Source organism: Nannobrachium achirus (genome assembly GCF_963921795.1).
Source record: "Nannobrachium achirus genome assembly, chromosome: 13".
In the NCBI taxonomy this organism is placed as follows: Eukaryota; Metazoa; Chordata; class Actinopteri; order Myctophiformes; family Myctophidae; genus Nannobrachium; species Nannobrachium achirus.
In genome coordinates this window covers 26,260,207-26,278,510 of record NC_137833.1, presented here as the reverse complement: position 1 = coordinate 26,278,510, position 18,304 = coordinate 26,260,207, and the positions used below count along the sequence as shown (strand labels likewise).

Here is an 18,304-nt window from a genome sequence, read left to right as displayed (position 1 = left end):
TGTACTTTATTGTACTTTACTGTACTCTACTGTACCTTACTGTACTGTATTGTACTTTACTGTACCTTACTGTACTGTACTCTACTGTACCTTTCTGTACTGTACCTTTCTGTACCTTACTGTACTTTACTGTACTCTACTGAACCTTACTGTACTTTTACTGTACTCTACTGAACCTTACTGTACTGTACATATTCTATGTGTTCTAGATCTACATTTTTGATTCTGTGTTTGGGAACCAGCAACTGTCAAATGGACTCCAACTGTAGTGGAGTATATTGAGTGCATATACTGTAGGCTAACAATCCCAGATCACATCTGTCCTCCACTATGTCTATAACCAAGGCGTTCTTCTATGTGGCCACTCCAGACTGAGGAGTGGAGCATGGCTTTTATTGTGTTTGTGGATCTGACTTGGAAATGCATTGGTTTTGATATCTCCCTGACAACCAACAACAACCACTAATATGGCTGACTGTCCCTGCGGGCTCTAGGATATATGGCTATGGGATTTACATCCCATCGCCCGGACTTGATTCTTGATCACAGCTGTGTAATCAGTAGAGTGGAGAGGGACATTTATTTATAGTTTTAACTATAACTATAGTTTTATACATCACACAGCTTAGACATTTGGATCAAATCAGAGAGCAGACCTGTGTGAACGCAATGATATAGATAGCATATCTGAAGTGTGAACACTGCAGCCACAGCGCCTTAACATAAACATGGGTCTATTATCCTTCTCTCCACTCTGTCCCCACTCACTAAACCCATTGGAAATGCATTGGGTGCTTAAAGTTAAACATTTTTATTTTTTTATATTTATACTACAAAACATTTCAAAACCAAAAGTACAAGCACACGTGTCCTCAGTAAGCTGAACACATAAAAATTTGAATGGTGTTGAAAGGTGTAAGCGTTTAAGAGATGAAGCGCGCCAAAGTTTTGAGGAGATACTGACTGACTGACTGACTATAAATAATGAAGATAACATACGTGTGCTCGCCTTCCAGGCGAGCCCACAACTATCAAATAATGGTGATGGGAAAAATCGATGACAGTCACATATAAACTGAAAAATACCACAAAACTGCTGGGTGAAACACTAACATAATAATAAAAAATCCCCAATAAAGAATTCCCAATAAAGACAATGTTGAATAAAATTGTTTAACTTAATATGTACATTTCTAAAGCTTCTCCCTCTTCCACCGACCGGGCCTAAAAGAGCGCATGAGGAGGGAGCTGGGCTGTCTCCGCCCCTGTCGCCTTAGAAACCCATAAATTGAAGACATACCCTGACCAAGATTCAAACCCTCAACCTTCAAGTAGTGAAATATCTACTTCACTCATGCACCACCAGTCCTTTCACACTAATGCAATCTTGGAGCTTATATTTAAAGTTGAAATGAGAGGTGACAGGTCAGAAAATTAAAATCCACTGCAAACACCTCTACCCCTGATAGAATAACTTAAATGATACTGGCCATGATACTGACCATAATTATTACTGACATGATACTGACATTATTTCTGGCCATGATCAACATAATACTGAAGCCTGAAGAACCCACCGTGGGTTGACTATTACGTTCTCTGATGTAGATTTCTGTCATTGTGGCTCAAGAGAAGGTGTGAATTTCAAGCCCCCACTGGATATTTTCGCTGTCCATCTAAATTCTGAAAGTTGGGTTAAGTATTACGTCCGCCTTTGTATCATTGGTGCCAGTGTGGCTCAAGAGATAAACATAGGTTTAACAAACCAAAGTTAAGGAGTTCAATTCCCCACTGGAACTTTTTGCTGTCCATCTAAATTCTAAAAGTTGGCTTAAATATTAGGTCTGCCATCACATTATCCATGTCAGTGTGGCTCAAGAGATGAACACAGGTTTAACAAACCATAGGTGAGAAGTTCAATTCCCCACTGGAACTTTTCACTGTCTATCTGAATTCTAAAAGCTGGGTTAAGTATTACATTCGCCCTGGTTTCATCCATGGCAATGTGGCTCAATGGTTAAAACCAAGGTCTATAAGTCAAAGGTTCCAAGTTCAAACCCCATACAAAACTGAAATGTCTCAAGTCTCAAAATAACATCAAAAGCTAATAAACTAACCCAAAAGTCCACTACAATGAACTCAAATAACCCAACAAAAAGTGAAACAATAAAACTGGTCATGGGCAAGATCACTAAAATATAAAATGAAAAAAAGAACCACAAATACAAAATTACTGGGAATAATCATTAACATAAAGAAAATCAATAAATTGGAGAAAATATTGAATAGAAAAACTTTAAATTGGAGAAAATATTGAATAAAAAAAACTTTAACTTAATATGTAAATTTCGAAAGCTCCTCCCCCTGGAGGTGTGGCACCTGCACACTCCTCCCTCTTCCAACGGGGCTAAAAGAGATGTGAGGAGGGAGCTGGGCTTTCTCTGCCCTCATCGCCTTAAAAACAAGAAAAATTAAGACAATCCCTGACCAAGATTCAAACCCTCAACCTTCAGGTTGTGAGGCATCAGCTTTACTCTTGCACCACCAGGCCATTCACACTGATAGGATTTTGGAGGTTATATTTAAAGTTAAAAGGAGAGATGACAGGTCAAAAGATGAAAATCCACTGCAAACACCTCTACCTCTGATAGAATGACTGAATCTACTAGAACACCCCCTGATGATCAGAGTTAATTTTGACACAACTGAGTTCTATTCCAGGTTATTGTTTAAAACCATCTGTTTGAACATTGTACTTTTACTGAGTCTGCACCAGCATTTACACTTGAAAGCACTTTAAAGAAAACAGAGATGTTTCATTTTAGCCCAAGTAATGTCATTCAAATTCATACCCTTTTTGTTATATGGTTTTCTTAGTTTCAGATGATCAAAACTATAGCAGTTTCAGCCACAAGTTTTTCTTGTTTTGCCTCACTTTAGACAGTTACATTAAAAAAGACACTTTACATTTGTGACAATCTCAAAGTGCTACAATAGGCATAATACAAGTATCATCACACCATTAAAAAACATTTAGAAACTTTAAAGTTTAACTAGTTTCTCAATTAAATACTGCTGAATTATTAAATATATAATTAAAAATTAAATGTGTATGTGTCACAACCCGGCCTGTGGGGCCATGACAAATTGAGGACACGTGGTAGTGGTTTTAAATGTAACAATAATTTATTAACAAAATGTTTAAGTAATACTTTCAAGAGTTTGAGCTGTGTAGGTCAGTAATCAGTAGTGTCAGCAATGCATGGATGTGTGGTAGGTGTAGTTAGCCGGGGACCCAGTCACCAAAATGGGAGGGGACCTGTGATTTTCTGCTGTACTTTTTATTTCTGTTTTATCTATTAGTTTGGTCATTAAGGTCCACAGAACGAGAGGCCTGCTCTGCTGGAAACATCACGAAAAAAAAAGGTTATGGCCATTTGTATATTCACTGTCCCATTGACTCCACTAGAAATATTTAAAAAAAGAAAAAAAAGTCTGCTTTAATTAGCATGTGAGGGGTCAAACTAATGGTTTTTCGTGATTCTGAATCCATTGCAAGCATCTGTTTTGCATGAAAAACATAACTTGTGCTAGATATCGTCCCCCCCAAAACAGTCAAAAGTGATGAGTCACTTTTTTTCCACTTTTCACAGTTTTGGGCTGCCGAAAGTTAACCCAAGCAATGTTTTTTATGCAAAACAAATGCTTGCTATGGATTCAAAATCATGAAGAGCCCCTAGTTTGATCCCTCACATGCTAATTAAAGCAGATGTTTTTCCTTTTTTAATATTTCTATTGGAGTCAATAGGACAGTGAATATACAAATGGCCATAACTTGTTTTTCACGATGTTTCTGGCAGAGCAGGCCTCTCATTCTGTGGACCTTAACTCATATGCTGCCATTTAACAATACCTTCGTACTCTTTAACTGCCATTCGTCTCCATAGACTTCCATGTAATTCATAGTGCACGGATCATGCACACCCATGCCTAGATAATGCACCACGTGTGTCCACATTGCTCACAGCTTTCAAACAAAAAAATCCGAATGGAAATCCGTTCAGGCATTCATGAGATAGCAGCCATTATGTTTTACACTGTTGTGAGCTTGGAGGTCTGCTACCTGAGTTGTATGGGGGTTGTATGGGGGTTAAACAAGCAATTTCGCGATCGCTATCATGCCTACTAACGTTTTTGGGGTCCAAAAAATTTTTTTTGAAAAAATAAAAAATAAAAAAAAAACATTTTTTTATTTTATTTACGGGATTCACGGGCGTGGCAGGGTGGTACAACGGGATTTTTAAGGGATTCACGTTTTTGGCAGTTAATGAGTTAATGACCAAACTAATAGATAAAACAGAAATAAAAAGTATGGCAGAAATTTGATCACAGGTCCTACCCTATTCCTTGAGCTTTTGGGCTTGTGGGTCCCCAGCTAAGTGTAGTAGGGTGTTGAGGAGTGTGCAAACTCAAACATAAGGGAAAGCAAACAAAAGAGGTGCTGTCGTGTGGACGGAGAGAGAGAGACTGGCTTGCCACCCAGTCTTATGTAGGGCTCCAGGGAACACTTGCCAGGTGCTCCCAATGCACAATCATGTGAGAACTATGAATTTCCCCATGTGGGATCAATAAAGTCTATCGTATCGTAATCACCAAGCTCATTGGCCGACACCCATAGGCTCTGTGGGAGAAGCACACATACAGGGACACCACAGGCCAGGTCAAGGGGGCTGTGACATAAATATAATACATAATATGTAGTTGATTATTTACAAAAATTAGAAATCTCGTGGATTCTGACAGTCCTCTGTTGGCAACCCTGCATACCATTTATATGATATATTATTATATATACAACCGGTGATCTAGACCAGTGGTTCTCAACCTTTTCAGGCCGAGACCCCCCCGACCCTGCACAAGCTCTTGGAATTGTAAGAGTTGGCATTACATTTAGTTTGACTCGATCTATTACATTGTGAAGCCGATCTACATGCTCACTGAGCATGTAGATCGACTATTTTCACAATTTCTGCCTATTTGATAGTTTGACCAGAGGTAGGTCTACTACAAAGGTCTTTAAAGTCCTTAAATTGTCACTCTAGAAATGTGAAGATACCCTGTATACACTTATACTGTATGTTGGTCTGTTTGCTGTTGAATGAGAAAACAATGTTAACATTTAGCTAAACATCTGGGGACCCCCCCAAATATTTTGGGGACCCCCCGACCCACAGGTTGAGAACCACTGATCTAGACCATGTCACTGTCGTATGCTTTCAAACAGCAGACGATCTGGAAAGCCTACCGGTATATTCTTTTTAACTCTACAATAGCAGAGGGATGAGACATCTTAGGATGTTCATTCATTAGGAAGATGAGGTGTTATATAAATGACTACTACATGCTACATAATATTATTACGTTTATAACATATACAGTAGACCTACTTATTATTATCCTACAATTTGGTGAGACGAAACGAAAATCATCCAGAAGAGAAAGGGGAGAAATAATAACTGTTAAAGGCAGACAGTGCTCAGCAAACAGAAGGGCTATCTAAAAGAACTGAGGTATCCACAACTTTCCAACATCCCATCGTGCATTGCGCAGAAGTTGCACGGAGCTTCCGGTGCCGCAGCCGAGTGTGATCTACAAGCTCACACCGGCTGCATCTGCGACGCGACGTGAGCTTGTATGTCTGCTGTTAACCGGAAGTGTGGTGCAAAAATGTCTCCAGTAAATTCCCGCGGAAAGAGGTGGATACATATTGTGTCGCGTGTCATCATCTTGATATTATAACTGCGTGCGGGGCGTCTCCAGATCGATTTGGAAGCACGCGTCACTGTCACACTATGTAAGGTTTGTTCTTTCCCCAGATGCCTTACCGGTTATTTTACATCAAAAGCTCTCTCCCCTGTGTGAGTCCTCATGTGTGTCTTCAGGTGTGCATTCAGACCAAAGCATTTGCCACAAATCATACAACTAAAAGGCCTCTCGCCAGTGTGAGTTATCATGTGCCTCTTCATGGTTTCGTTGCGATTGAACCTCTTTCCGCAAACCGGACAACTGAAGGGTTTTTCCCCCGTGTGAGTCCCGATGTGTCTCTTCAGGACGGTTCTCCCGCCAAAGCATTTGCCGCAAATTTCACAACTAAAGGGTTTCTCCCCCGTGTGTGTCTTCATGTGCCTCCTCAAGTCATTTTTGGCGCCGTATCTCTTTTCACAAAGTGTACAACCAAAGGGTTTTTCAACCCCGGCGGAAATACTCGTTCGTGGAATTAGCTGTGAGAATTCAGGGCCTTGGGGCGGCTTGTTGCTCAAACACCATATTTGTCCTTCTGCATTTTGTGTCAGGTCCAGTGTTGGGTTCCTTACTAAAAAAAAAAGAAAAGAAAAAAAAATCATACATACTTTATGTATCAGGATACTCCTTAACTCATTTGCTGCCATTTAACAATACCTTCGTACTCTCATATGCCCCTGTCTCCATAGACTTCCATGTAATTCATAGTGCACGGATCATGCACACCCATGCCTAGATAATGCACCACGTGTGTCCACATTGCTCACAGCTTTCAAACAAAAAAATCCAAATGGAAATCCGTTCAGGCATTCATGAGATAGCAGCCATTATGTTTTCCTAAAATGTAAACAAAGATGGCTGCCATGTTTGAAAGATGGGGTTGCTATGGGGGTTAAACATGCAATTTCGCGATTGCTATCATGCCTACTATATTTTTTGGGGTCAATTTTTTTTTTTTTTAGTTAAGATGAGTTAAGATGGCAGCATCATTAAATTATATATGGAAAAGATTATCGTGGTAGCTTTTTTTTTCTTTCTTTTTCTTATCCCCCTCTGATCTATGCATTGAAACTATAGGATACCAGGTAAACAATTAACCTAGCATCTGTCTAAACAACATGCTATCTAAAGGACATAATGTACATTTAACATACCAGCTCTGAAAAACCAGTTCCGGAAAACTGTTCCAAATGTGATGGAACCCATTCCTGGTTCCTCAATGTTGGATCAGGTTCCCCCAGTTCCCAACCCTAGTGGCCATATTAAGGTCTTACCAGCAGTATTTGGGTTTAGAGTGGACTGTGTTGTCCTGAGGTCATCAATGGCTTCAGGGTCAGACTGAGAATACAGCGGAGATGTTCCATAGTCGTCCTCATCAGAGATACTTTCCACGTACTGAGATGAGGTGCTGGCCACGGCCTCCATCTCTCTGCTCTCAACACAGACAGACAGACAGACACTGAGTTGAGGTGCTGGTGGCAGGTTCTGTCTCTCTGCTTTCAACAATGGTTTGTATTTGTCACTATAGTCATTAGGGATCAAATTATCGATTAATTCATTAATTGATAGTTGATAACCTTATCGATCGATTAACCGATTAATTGATAAGCAGTGTTTTTAGGACCAAATGGAAAATTCCAACACCAAAAATAAGTGCAGAAACATAATTGCCTTGATGTATATGACATTAACAAGCGTCAACGAGCTTCAGCTAGGACAAAGACACACATGCCCCCCCTTTGCAGTGCTCAATTGGAGTCTGTCTCATTTCTCTCCAAAGCCCTTGAATATGATGGAATATGATTAAAGATCATTGTGATTTTGTAATGATCACATTTGATATCGCACACACCATACCTGTAACAAATGTTTAAGTAATTACTTTAGTACTTAGTTTTTATATTACTTTATTTTTCATTGTCCGTGGCCTGAAGGAAGATAATCGGCCACCACAATGCTGTTATATACAGTATACTGTTTTTACATTTTTTTCTTTTTTTTTTTAAATAAACAAGGTAGAAACTTGATTGAATGTTGCTTTTAAATATTTTCATATATGAAGAATCCAATACAATATTCTGATTTGAGATCAAATGTGATGAAACTGCTTGAGAATGTGAAAATGTATGTTTATAGTCAGGGTTATTACCTGTGTCTGTATGCAGAACATTTTGAGAATGTTGAATTCTGGAGTGTGTGTGTGTGTGTGTGTGTGTGTGTGTGTGTGTGTGTGTGTGTGTGTGTGTGTGTGTGTGTGTGTGTGTGTGTGTGTGTGTGTACAAACGTAATGCAACATACCTTATATGAATATACTTATGGTTTCCATCATCATCATCTTCATCTTCATGTTTCACTGCTGGTGACGTCATGGTCAGCCCATCATCCTCCTCTGGTGGTTGCAGAAGTTCCTCATCTTCCTACAGTAGGTCACCATCATCAGCAACAAAAAATTGCGACACACGATTTAATACATGGATTAAAATGTCTTAAGTTGTCAAGGTCGGTGCTTTCTTGTGGTTTTTCTACTTTATAAAAAAAACGTCCCTTGCCGTTATATATATTCAAATATTGTTTTAAACGTGCTCAATTAAATTAAATTAAATTACATTTTGATGGGTGTCATTAAAATGAAAATGGCACACTGACTATGTAGAAAATAAAAACATAACACTTCATTTCAAAAAGGTTGCTGACCCCTGCTCTATAGCAATGATTACTATACAATCACAATATTTCTTGAGCTATTCAACAATTATTTAAAACAAATCACATAGCCTTTTAAGAGGGAACCGTGAAAGGTCCAGAATGGTTTCAATTCAAAGCTTCCTACCTGTTCCTCTTTGATGAGGGGAGGGTCTGGTTCCTCTTGCAGCAGACTCGAGTCTCTGTCCTGATGCTCAGCAGAAATCTGATCTTCACACCCTGGGAAAAAGTCTAGAAGAATAGAAATGTACATTTATTAACATTTATTGCGACTGTCAGGTCCCAGTTACTATGAAAAACCTCCACTGGCTGTCAGTCAGTCTGTCACACATCACGTCACACTTTTTCCCAACTCCTATCTCTGCCACCGTTGCCCCTATCTATGCCAAACTTTGCACACACACTCCTTGGATGGCAAACCACAACCTCCACCCCTCATTTCTCACATGGCCCTCTTCTAGCGCCACCATGAGGCCGATTCTTGCAAAACACATTTTTGGACACTGCTCCTACAGATTTTGCCCTAAAATCACGCAAAGCGGTACACAGTATCTCTAAAGTCATGTCATCTACATGGATCTGTCCCATTTCCCATATTCCCTTCTGATTGGCTACCATTGCCTTCTAAAATTTGTGTATGCAACCTGACGGTCGCTTATCTACCTATTAACTCATTTTTTTTTTTTGGACCCAATTAAATCTAGTAAACATGATTTCAATCGCGATTTTGCATGTTCCACCCCCCATACAACCCCATCTTTCAAACATGGCAGCCATTTTTGTTTACATCTGAAGAAAACATTATGGCTGATAAATCATGAATGCCTGAACGGATTTCCAATCTTTTTTTTTTGTTTGAAAGCTGTGAACAGCCTGCACAAACATGGTGCATGATCTGTGCATGGGCGTGCATGATCTGTGCACTATAAATTACATGGGAGTCTATGGAGGCTTCTGGCACTAGTGCCACTCGAGGGGCATTTTAAATTGGCAGTAAGTGAGTTAAGGAGTCTTACTGGTTAATAACTGATGGTGGGTTTTTATTGTTATGTTCCTATTCCTGTAGGCTACTTCTAATGATCTGGATCTTTATATGTAATGGCTGATCTATACAAGCTTGTAGATCAGCTGTTTCCTACAATAAAAAGGCAAACAATGCCCAAAACAAAATTAAATTGTTAATCAGTGACAGCTTCAGAATTATTTGTATGACAATTAATGGTCCGCTTAAATGTTGTAATGGTGACAACCCTATTCATCATTTACAAACAACTATTAAGTTCCTACTTCCTACCCAGGGATTGTATAAAAGTCTGACAAGAAAACTGTTAACTGCAGTAGGCCTACATCTAATTGCAAATTGCACACTAAATTTTATTTTAATCGGATGAATCTAGGGTTGCAATACCTCCCATAGGCAGCCAATGCATCAAAACAGTTTTTTGCTATCTGATTGTATTAAACAGCGTCAAACTCACATATTGGGGATGTATGGAAAGCTCGGAGTATCCTCTTTCTATCTGCAAACTAGAGTTTCTTTCATAAAACTCCTCCGTAGACATGTTATGAGCTACTTTCTGTCAAGAAATCCGAGCAGACATGGTTTATTTTCTAAGTGTCGAACTTCGGAAGCGCTCGTCTTCTATTACGCAGCGTCCCGTTGCCTCCTGCATTATGTGACATTTAGAACCAGGTGGTACACAGGACCGCTGAGTGACTTCCCACAAGCGCTTCCAAACTCCAGCGCTTAGAAAAAATAATCACCTGAAGCCAATTTCTTGATAGAAAGTAGCTCCTAAAGCCTGTATCATAGTCGGGTCCGTGGTGGAAGGCTTTACACCGCGGTGTAGTCTTTTCGAGTCTTTTTGAGTCATGAAACTACAACGTTACATCATTCCTCACGGTGGAGAGCTTTCCACCGTGAGTCCCAACACATCTCTCTGTTTTTACTATCAGACAGACAGGCTTTACACCCCGTTCACTGATTGGTCGACCTGAACCGGTCTAGACGGGGTAAAGGACTTCACCGTGGGCCGTGACTATGATGGCCTGCACTTATTTTCTGACTTGAGGTGGAAAGCTTTCCACCTCAAATTTGCGGTGGATAGGTCTCCACCGTAGACTCTGATACGGGCTTAACATGTCTACGGTGTATTTTTATGAAAGAAACTCTTTGCAGATAGAAAGAGGATACTCCGAGCTTTCCAAACATCCCCAATATTGGTGAGTTTGACGCTGTTTGATACAATCAGATAGCAAAAAACTGTTTTGATGCATTGGCTGCCTATGGGAGGTGCAACCCTAGATTCATCCGATTAAAATAAAATCTAGTGTTGCAATTTGCGGCTACATCTGATGATAAGAAAACAATACCGGTATGTAAAACATAGTTTCAGTAAATAGATATACTTTGCACCTTTTTGCTGTCAATGGAGGGTATATTGCAATATTTACCCATGTAATATATTGCAACATTGATGCAGATAGCATCTAACATGATATAAATAATATAACGTAATGTACCGTACTACTGGCATAGTTCCATAAGGTTAGGATTGACTTATATTTTGATCATAAGACACAATTACAGATTGTCAGTCTCCAGATGATGTATGACACTGATTTATTTAGCCTGTCACTATGGCACATTATGAGTCCACTAGTGCTAGTGGATCTCAAATGTATTAACCCTGAGAGTGTACAAATGCATTTGTACACTCAGAGTTACAGCTTATTTAGGGCTATATCTCTGCCTCTTTGTGTGTTTGTCTACTTTTGTATACGTGGAACAAAAAAACAAACAAAACAAAAACACAAGCCAGCATTGCGATGACCCCTGCCCTGATTATAACTAATAATGTGATAATATACTATTTAATATAATGTATTATAAATACTTAAAATGTAATGTAACATAATTTAGCCCAGTGGTTCTCAAAGTGGATTCCAGGGACTCTGTGGGTTCCTTGTTTAGAGGGGTGCGGGTCTAAATTGACCATTACAGACAGATCTGTAACTCTGACAGTGTACACATGGAACCAAATGGACCCATTTGGTTCCATTTGTACACTCTCAGAGTTATTGGGGAGACCTTGAAATGTGAAAGTTAGAGAAACACAGATTTTTAGCCTACCGTTGCCAGGGTGTTGGTGGTGGTATAGTTCCAGGGTTCTGATGAAAAAGGTGAAGATGTCATCCGCTGCGGCGCTCAGCCGCTCGTTGACGAACAACCGCAACGTCTCCACGTCACACATGTTATACTCTGAATAGAAATAACTAATTAATGAAGTAAAAGTGGCGAGTTGTTGATTTTCTACACCAGATCTCAGTTGCCGGGGGCTATAAATAAACCGTTGAGCTATGTTATGCTATTATTTTCAATGATTATTATATTGTAACACGTCTATATTAAATTAACAGTTATTTATTTACTTATTTACGATTATTTACTAAGTTTTTTGTTTGTTTTTACTTTCCAGGCGCCACTTGGTTTTCTATCCGAAGCTCCATGTAAACAAAGCAAAGCACAATGCAAAAAAGGAAAGAAAACGAAAACCACTTCCGGTTCCGGGTCGACGTACGATGCACGTTTCTGCGCATGTCAGGTAATGCAGTGGTTGCCAAACGGTGGGTCGGGGTCCATGTTTGGGTCGCGGACACATTTTTATGTCGTTTCCTACATTTCGTTTTTATTAAATTATTATTTCATGTCAACCAAAATTCACTTTTTTTTTTTTTTTTTTTTTTAAAGATTTTCATAAAATAAAATAAAACGACAAAGGCTTTAGAAGTAACTTTTAACTGTGAAAATAGCTACGAATATGTATTATTGTGTTTGTATATAGAATAAACACATAGGAAGAAATATAAACTGGAGATCGAGATTATGATAACATAAATTCCAGAATATATTCCCTCAGCTCACTCCTTTCACCAGGGAGCCATTTTCAAATTGCTGAAATGTATATAGGTTGAAATGGTATTTTTTTGTAATAAATTATAATCAAAATCTACAAAGTAATTAGTAACAAAAGTTTTCAAATAATTGTAGTGGAGAAAAAAAAAGGGAAAAAAAGTGCAACATTTGCCTCTGAGATGTAGTGGAGAAGAAGTAAAAGTACTGAAAACTAGAAATACTCCCTCAAAACCATGATGATGAAAACAACACGCAGACTGTTGGAGCCAAAATGATATTTCTATGTATTTTGTTTCCTTTATTAGCCCTTGCCCCTTACCCATTCAAAGATACTAGACCTTACCCGTTCATGTGCTGCAAAATATGTGCAGAGTGTGGGTTTTGGGGAAAGTAACTGTAACTGCATGGTGCGTGCGTGAGAATATGTGGGAGCATCATAATGTAAGGAGCAGCCCATGGAGGAGTGTATATTTATGATGGATACAAATAATTTAACAGCAAAATTAGGTGAATAGAAGTATGAGGATGTATTTGCTCCACATAAGTTTTCTATACCCGTTGGAAGATGAGACACACATCACCCATTGCATGCGTGACCCATGCAGAGAGAGAGAGAGAGAGAGAGAGAGAGAGAGAGAGAGAGACTGCAACATTCCTAATCTGTAGCCCGGGGCTACAGATCCCATGGCCTGGAGGAACAGACCGTAACCCTGACAACAGGCTGTAGAGCTGTAGAGTGAAGAAACGCGAATTAATCGCTAGAATTTGGGAAAAATGAAATTCGGGCTCCGTCACCGTGTGTATAATGCTAATGACCAATGCCATGTTAAATTTGAGATCAGTCGCTGAAGCGAGTGAATAGATAATGCATTTTGTGACTGACTGACCTCTCTCTCTAATTATATGTTAGATGAGCTCCGAAATGATGTGCAGTGTGTGGGTAATGAGGGATGGAAAGTAACTTTAACTGGTGCTTGCATGATGATATGTAGGAGCATCAATGTAAGAAATACCCCGTTTCGTTTAATGGCAATAAGGATACTGTGTACCGATCTGCATGATTTTTGGACAAAATCTGTAGGAGTTTTGTCCAAAAATGTGTTTTACTCAAACCCGCCTCCTGGTGGCGCTGTAACAGGGCCAGACACTCAGACAGTGATTCGGATGAATTGCTCCAGCCACCGAGAAGAAACGCTCGGACAGACAGACAGACAGACACTCAGACAGACAGACATCCGTTAATTATCTGTTTGATGGTCTGGCCTTACCAGAAATGACGTCATATCAGTCTCATGTGGTTGCTATGGTTGCACCTGTCAATCAGTCAATCAGTTGGTTGCCATGGTTACTGATTTATACCCAACAATGGGCGTTTGCACTTTTTGTGGAAAAGAGTTTCTGTATATTTTTGGCTTTATGTGCAATAAAAGGATTGGCATATCCAACTTTATATGACTGCTCTGGACATTTTGGATTTTTATGAACACGCGTCACACTTTGTAAACCCTCGTTGCCACTCAAGTTAGAGCACCTACAGGTAAAGGGCTCTACATTAAGCTCAACACACACTATCTCTTCTCTGGAGCAGGCTAACCCACATACAAATGGAAAAAAATCTGTACACTGTTCACCTCTGCACTGAGTTTATTAACAACATCAATATTTCGGTGACGGTTGTAAAGAGTAAGATCTTCCTCAATAACGTCATAGACCTGCCACATGAGATCACATGGTAGCTACTTGTTCAATTAAACCTGGTATTTGTTACACCATGGCAGGAGAAATATGAACATTCCTTCCTCAAGTGCAAAAAAAAACCCTTAGGACAACATCACCACTTTTCAATCTTATCTTCATATAATTGTTCCTCACTAATGTTCATGATAAAATAGCCAAACGAAATTCTACTGCAGTCTGTGTCTCATAGGAGGGCTGAGGGCAGTTCAGACCCCATCTACCAGTGACATCAACGATGGGGAATCCAAGCTAATAGAAACCGCAGGCTTTCTATTCCTGAAAAGTTACCATGCTATAATGGAAGCCATTGTTAAATCTAAATTAATCTTGTTTTTTCAAACGTATTTACGTTTATTGCCTAACAATGTCACTGGTACGGGTTTCTGAACTGCCTTAAGCCCTCCTAATACAGAGTAGATTTATTTTTTTGCTATTTTATGAGGACCAATTATGAAGACTAGAAATTCGCGGCCGCTAGCGCGGCCGCTCCATTCCTAGGACTTCGCGCCCTCCGGGCGCTCAGGCAGGACTGCTCTATATTTGTTCAACATAAGGGTTTAGGTTTTAAATCAGGTGCTGCTGTTTTGGTTGTGTTGGAGACAGTGGAAAAGTACTGGGAATTTGGAAAGATAATCTACTGTCCCGTACTGGGAAAGATCATAATGTCTGCACTACACTGTCCCTGCCACCAGGGGACACAGTAGGCCTACTACACTCATAAGTACACTGCACCGTGGAACTATTTGTAAGTCTGTGTTTCGGCCGGAAGGTTTATAATGGACGTACTATGATGTAATTCGCGTCATAGCATTAAATTATTGTTTTGTTTAATTGTACATCGTGCAAGTACAATACGTTCAGGGAAAGCAGCTAGGAATGTAGGGGAGAAATGCAGCGATGTATGTGTGAAAGGAGGAATCTGTAGAAGCAGTGGTGTGAGAGTCTATCAATGACATGCTTAAACAACACCAGGAGCTGGCCTGTCAATTAGTAGTGAAGATAGGTTAAAAAGTGGTGAGGTCGTCCTTTAACACTGTTGACTGTACAGTAAGTTATGAATATTGGGAAGGAATACCCACCTCACTCGCTCTTTTGAAATATAGTCAATATACAGTAAATCATGTGCAACTTTTGACAACACCTCATAAATGTACATTTTAAATATTTACATTAATACAAAATATTCAATTCAGTAAAAGGTTTCACAGTTCAATGTATTAAAAGCTTATTGGAACATATGTAAATATTTCTAATATTTACACACACATGAACCCTAACTGATGCATAGTGACATTGTGAAGCAGACAACTGGTCACTGTACAGTAATAAAAAAAGACATTAAGGTGCTGTGAGCGCAACGAGGCGTAATGTCTATAATGAACCACATCGTCGCCGTCGAACAGAAACCTTGGATTCCCATGTCTCTATGTTTTTTGTTTTTCATAAATTAATCTGTGCTTAGTTGTGAGACAGTGTCATGCTAAAAGTAGTGGAAATAGCAGGGCTTGGTGCTATTTTCGCTACATATGAAAGTGAAATTGTTTAAAGTGTTTAAAGAAATAAAATGACTTTTTCCTATCAATTACTCACCCCATGAAGACTTGAATTCATGGATATTTCTTTTGTGTTTGTTTTTGCATTCCTGGGCCAATAAGCTGATGACCAGCAGTGTTTTCCTATGGAGACACAAAAGACACTCTTTGTGTCTACATAGGGAACTGCTGTCGGCCATCAAATTATTGTCTTAGGAATGTGACTAAAACTAAAACGTATCCATGAATTCAAGTCTCCATGGGGTGAGTAATCCATAGGGGGTCATTATGGGGGTGAACTATCCCTTTAAGTGTGTCCGTGGGTTTCATAAATATTGCATCAATGAAAAGAAGAGCTTGTGACTAAAATAACTGCATTGGATCCGTTGGAGAACGAGTTCTTTTTTTCTCCACTTGCTGAAAAGTTTCGGGGACATACAGTCCAAGGTCTCACACTGATGAACCACCAAGGAAACCAATCCCCCTTTTTTCCATCATAGGTTCGATTCCCTGGGTAACAGTCCTCGGAGCAGACGGTCTGTGTCGCGCGAGGAGTTGTTGTGGTCGGCGGCGGCTGCGTTTCCGTTCCTGGGCAAAAAGGGCGTGTCCGCTGCCGCCGCCTCGGAGGACGAGATCACCACCACGTAGCGGTCGTCTTCTCCGTCCTCCTCGTCCTCCAGGCTGCCGTGGACGTCCGCCGTGACCGTGGCGTTGTGGTTCCCCGCCCATCGCGCTCCGCGGTGGTTGTGGTTGTTGGCGCAGCAGGAGGAAGGGGAGGAGCTGAAGAGGGGGCCGGGTTGGGGGTTGATGTTGTCGGCTGTTGTTGTGTGAGACGACGACGATGCCGCCTCTCCGTCGGGGTCGTCCTCGGGGAAGCTGGTGTTGATGTAGACGATGTCCTCCTTGCTGGACGACTCCGGGAGCTTCTCTGTGAGCTTCTCCAGCCGCTCTCGCAGCTCCGGGAAGAAGGGCCGGTCCAGAGGGTCCGCCCGCCAGCAGCTGTACATGATCTCGTACCTAGGGATGGGACGATATGAACATTTCATGTCACGATTGTTGTGACCAAACAAATTGTGATTTACGATATTATGGCGATAATCAAAATATCCCCAACATTCATTATCCTGGGGCGGGACATTTGCCAAAAATAGCTGATCTACAAGCTCACAAAAAGAGATTTGGTAGAGAGTAAAAAAAAGATTGTATCAAGTACATTATTTCCAGGTCCGTTTTACCAATTATAGAGGGTTTAAATGGCACCCCGGACGTATATGCAGCTCAGCAAATAAAAGGTGAATTGATCCCAGTGCATGACGGAGGACAATTTCACAATAAATTAAATTTCCATGATACGATTATTGTGTCAAGTGTTTTTAATCACGATAAGCGATAATAACGAATATCGTCCCATCCCTACTCGAACCTTGACACACACACGCACACACACAAAATAGTACAGTCAAGGGTTAGGGTCAAAGAACACATTTCCATGCTCAAATCAAAGAAACTATTTATTTTAAAATGATTTTAAAATAAATAAGTGAAAAAGGAACGGTTTTGGACTTTAGATCGGCAATGATATCATCATCTGTTAACTTCAATACATTGCACAACTTTCTTTGCGAGTGTCGATAAACAATGTGCTAGGTTACTTTCATTTCCTCTCTGAGGTGTCATATGATCTAATGGGGATTAACTTTCAAAATGATGAAACCCAAATCAAACGTCAGGCCTACACAGTAAAACCATGAGTGGACACTGTACTGTAACCCCAAGAAAGTAAAAATGAAACAAAACGAGTTAAATCACAACCACATTTGACACATGGGTTGAGGTCCCACAGTTAAAAATGGTATGAAATGTGGCCTAATCAATGCTCATTGGTTGAGAATCACCAAGTTACATGAACACTATGGAATTTAGTGTGTAGAAGTGTATGATTTGATTTAATTACATCTATTGGTTAAAAAGAAATGTACATACATGTGCATGCTTTCCCAGAAAATAACACGTCTAGGGTTAAAAAACAACAACAATAAAGTCAATTCCATTGTGATCCTTGGTCTAAACAAACAAAACTTAAAGGAGAAAACCACCCATTTTCAACATTGTGTCATTAATATATCTTAGAGGAGTTGTGTGAAATTAGAAAAAGGGCCCCCCTTCTGTGTTGCCTAGAGCTGGAGGATTGATTGTGGGGTCATGGCTTGCAGAGTACAACTTGATGGCATCATCAAGATGTACTCTGCAAGCCATGACCCCACAATCATTTGATGGACATTGGTCCAGGTTTGGTTGAGAAGCACTCACAGCTCATCCAGACAGTCTGCAGGCTTCTTCAGCCTTTGTCCCTCCAGCAGGTAGTCATAGATCTCGTGGTTCTGGATGCCAGGGTAGGGAGTCATGCCTCGCGTAGCGATCTCCCACATGGTGACGCCAAATGCCCACTGCACATCAACACACACATGTTTATCATCCAGTGGTGGACAGTAACTTTAAAGTATGTTTACTCGAGTACTGTACCAATTTTGAGGTACCTTTGCTTAACTAGACCCATTTTATACTTTGTCCATTTGAAAATAACTGATCTACAAGTTCACAGCGCGTCACATTG

At 40.1% G+C, this 18,304-nt stretch overlaps 2 protein-coding genes across 2 annotated transcripts in view; both read right to left on the bottom strand.

Moving 5' to 3' along the window:
- Window positions 1-5,728: 5,728 nt before the first annotated feature.
- LOC308297234 (uncharacterized protein) lies at window positions 5,729-11,759 on the bottom strand (the record flags this gene model as incomplete). The annotated part of the gene is made up of 5 exons (XM_080740650.1): window positions 5,729-6,373; window positions 7,077-7,231; window positions 8,101-8,219; window positions 8,633-8,736; window positions 11,639-11,759. The coding sequence occupies 5 exons, from the start codon at window positions 11,757-11,759 to the stop codon at window positions 5,889-5,891; spliced, it is 984 nt and encodes a 327-aa protein (XP_080596776.1). The 3' UTR covers window positions 5,729-5,888.
- A 2,288-nt stretch (window positions 11,760-14,047) lies between these two features.
- The window catches only part of mertka (c-mer proto-oncogene tyrosine kinase a), a 35,159-nt gene continuing 30,902 nt past the window's right edge, over window positions 14,048-18,304 (bottom strand). Inside the window, exons 18-19 of the mRNA XM_080741134.1 lie at window positions 18,001-18,137; window positions 14,048-16,707 (exon numbers count right to left, since the gene is read on the bottom strand). Of these exons, the coding sequence (XP_080597260.1) occupies window positions 16,185-16,707; window positions 18,001-18,137 (660 nt within the window). The 3' untranslated portion in view covers window positions 14,048-16,184. The remainder of the gene's footprint in view (window positions 16,708-18,000; window positions 18,138-18,304) is intronic.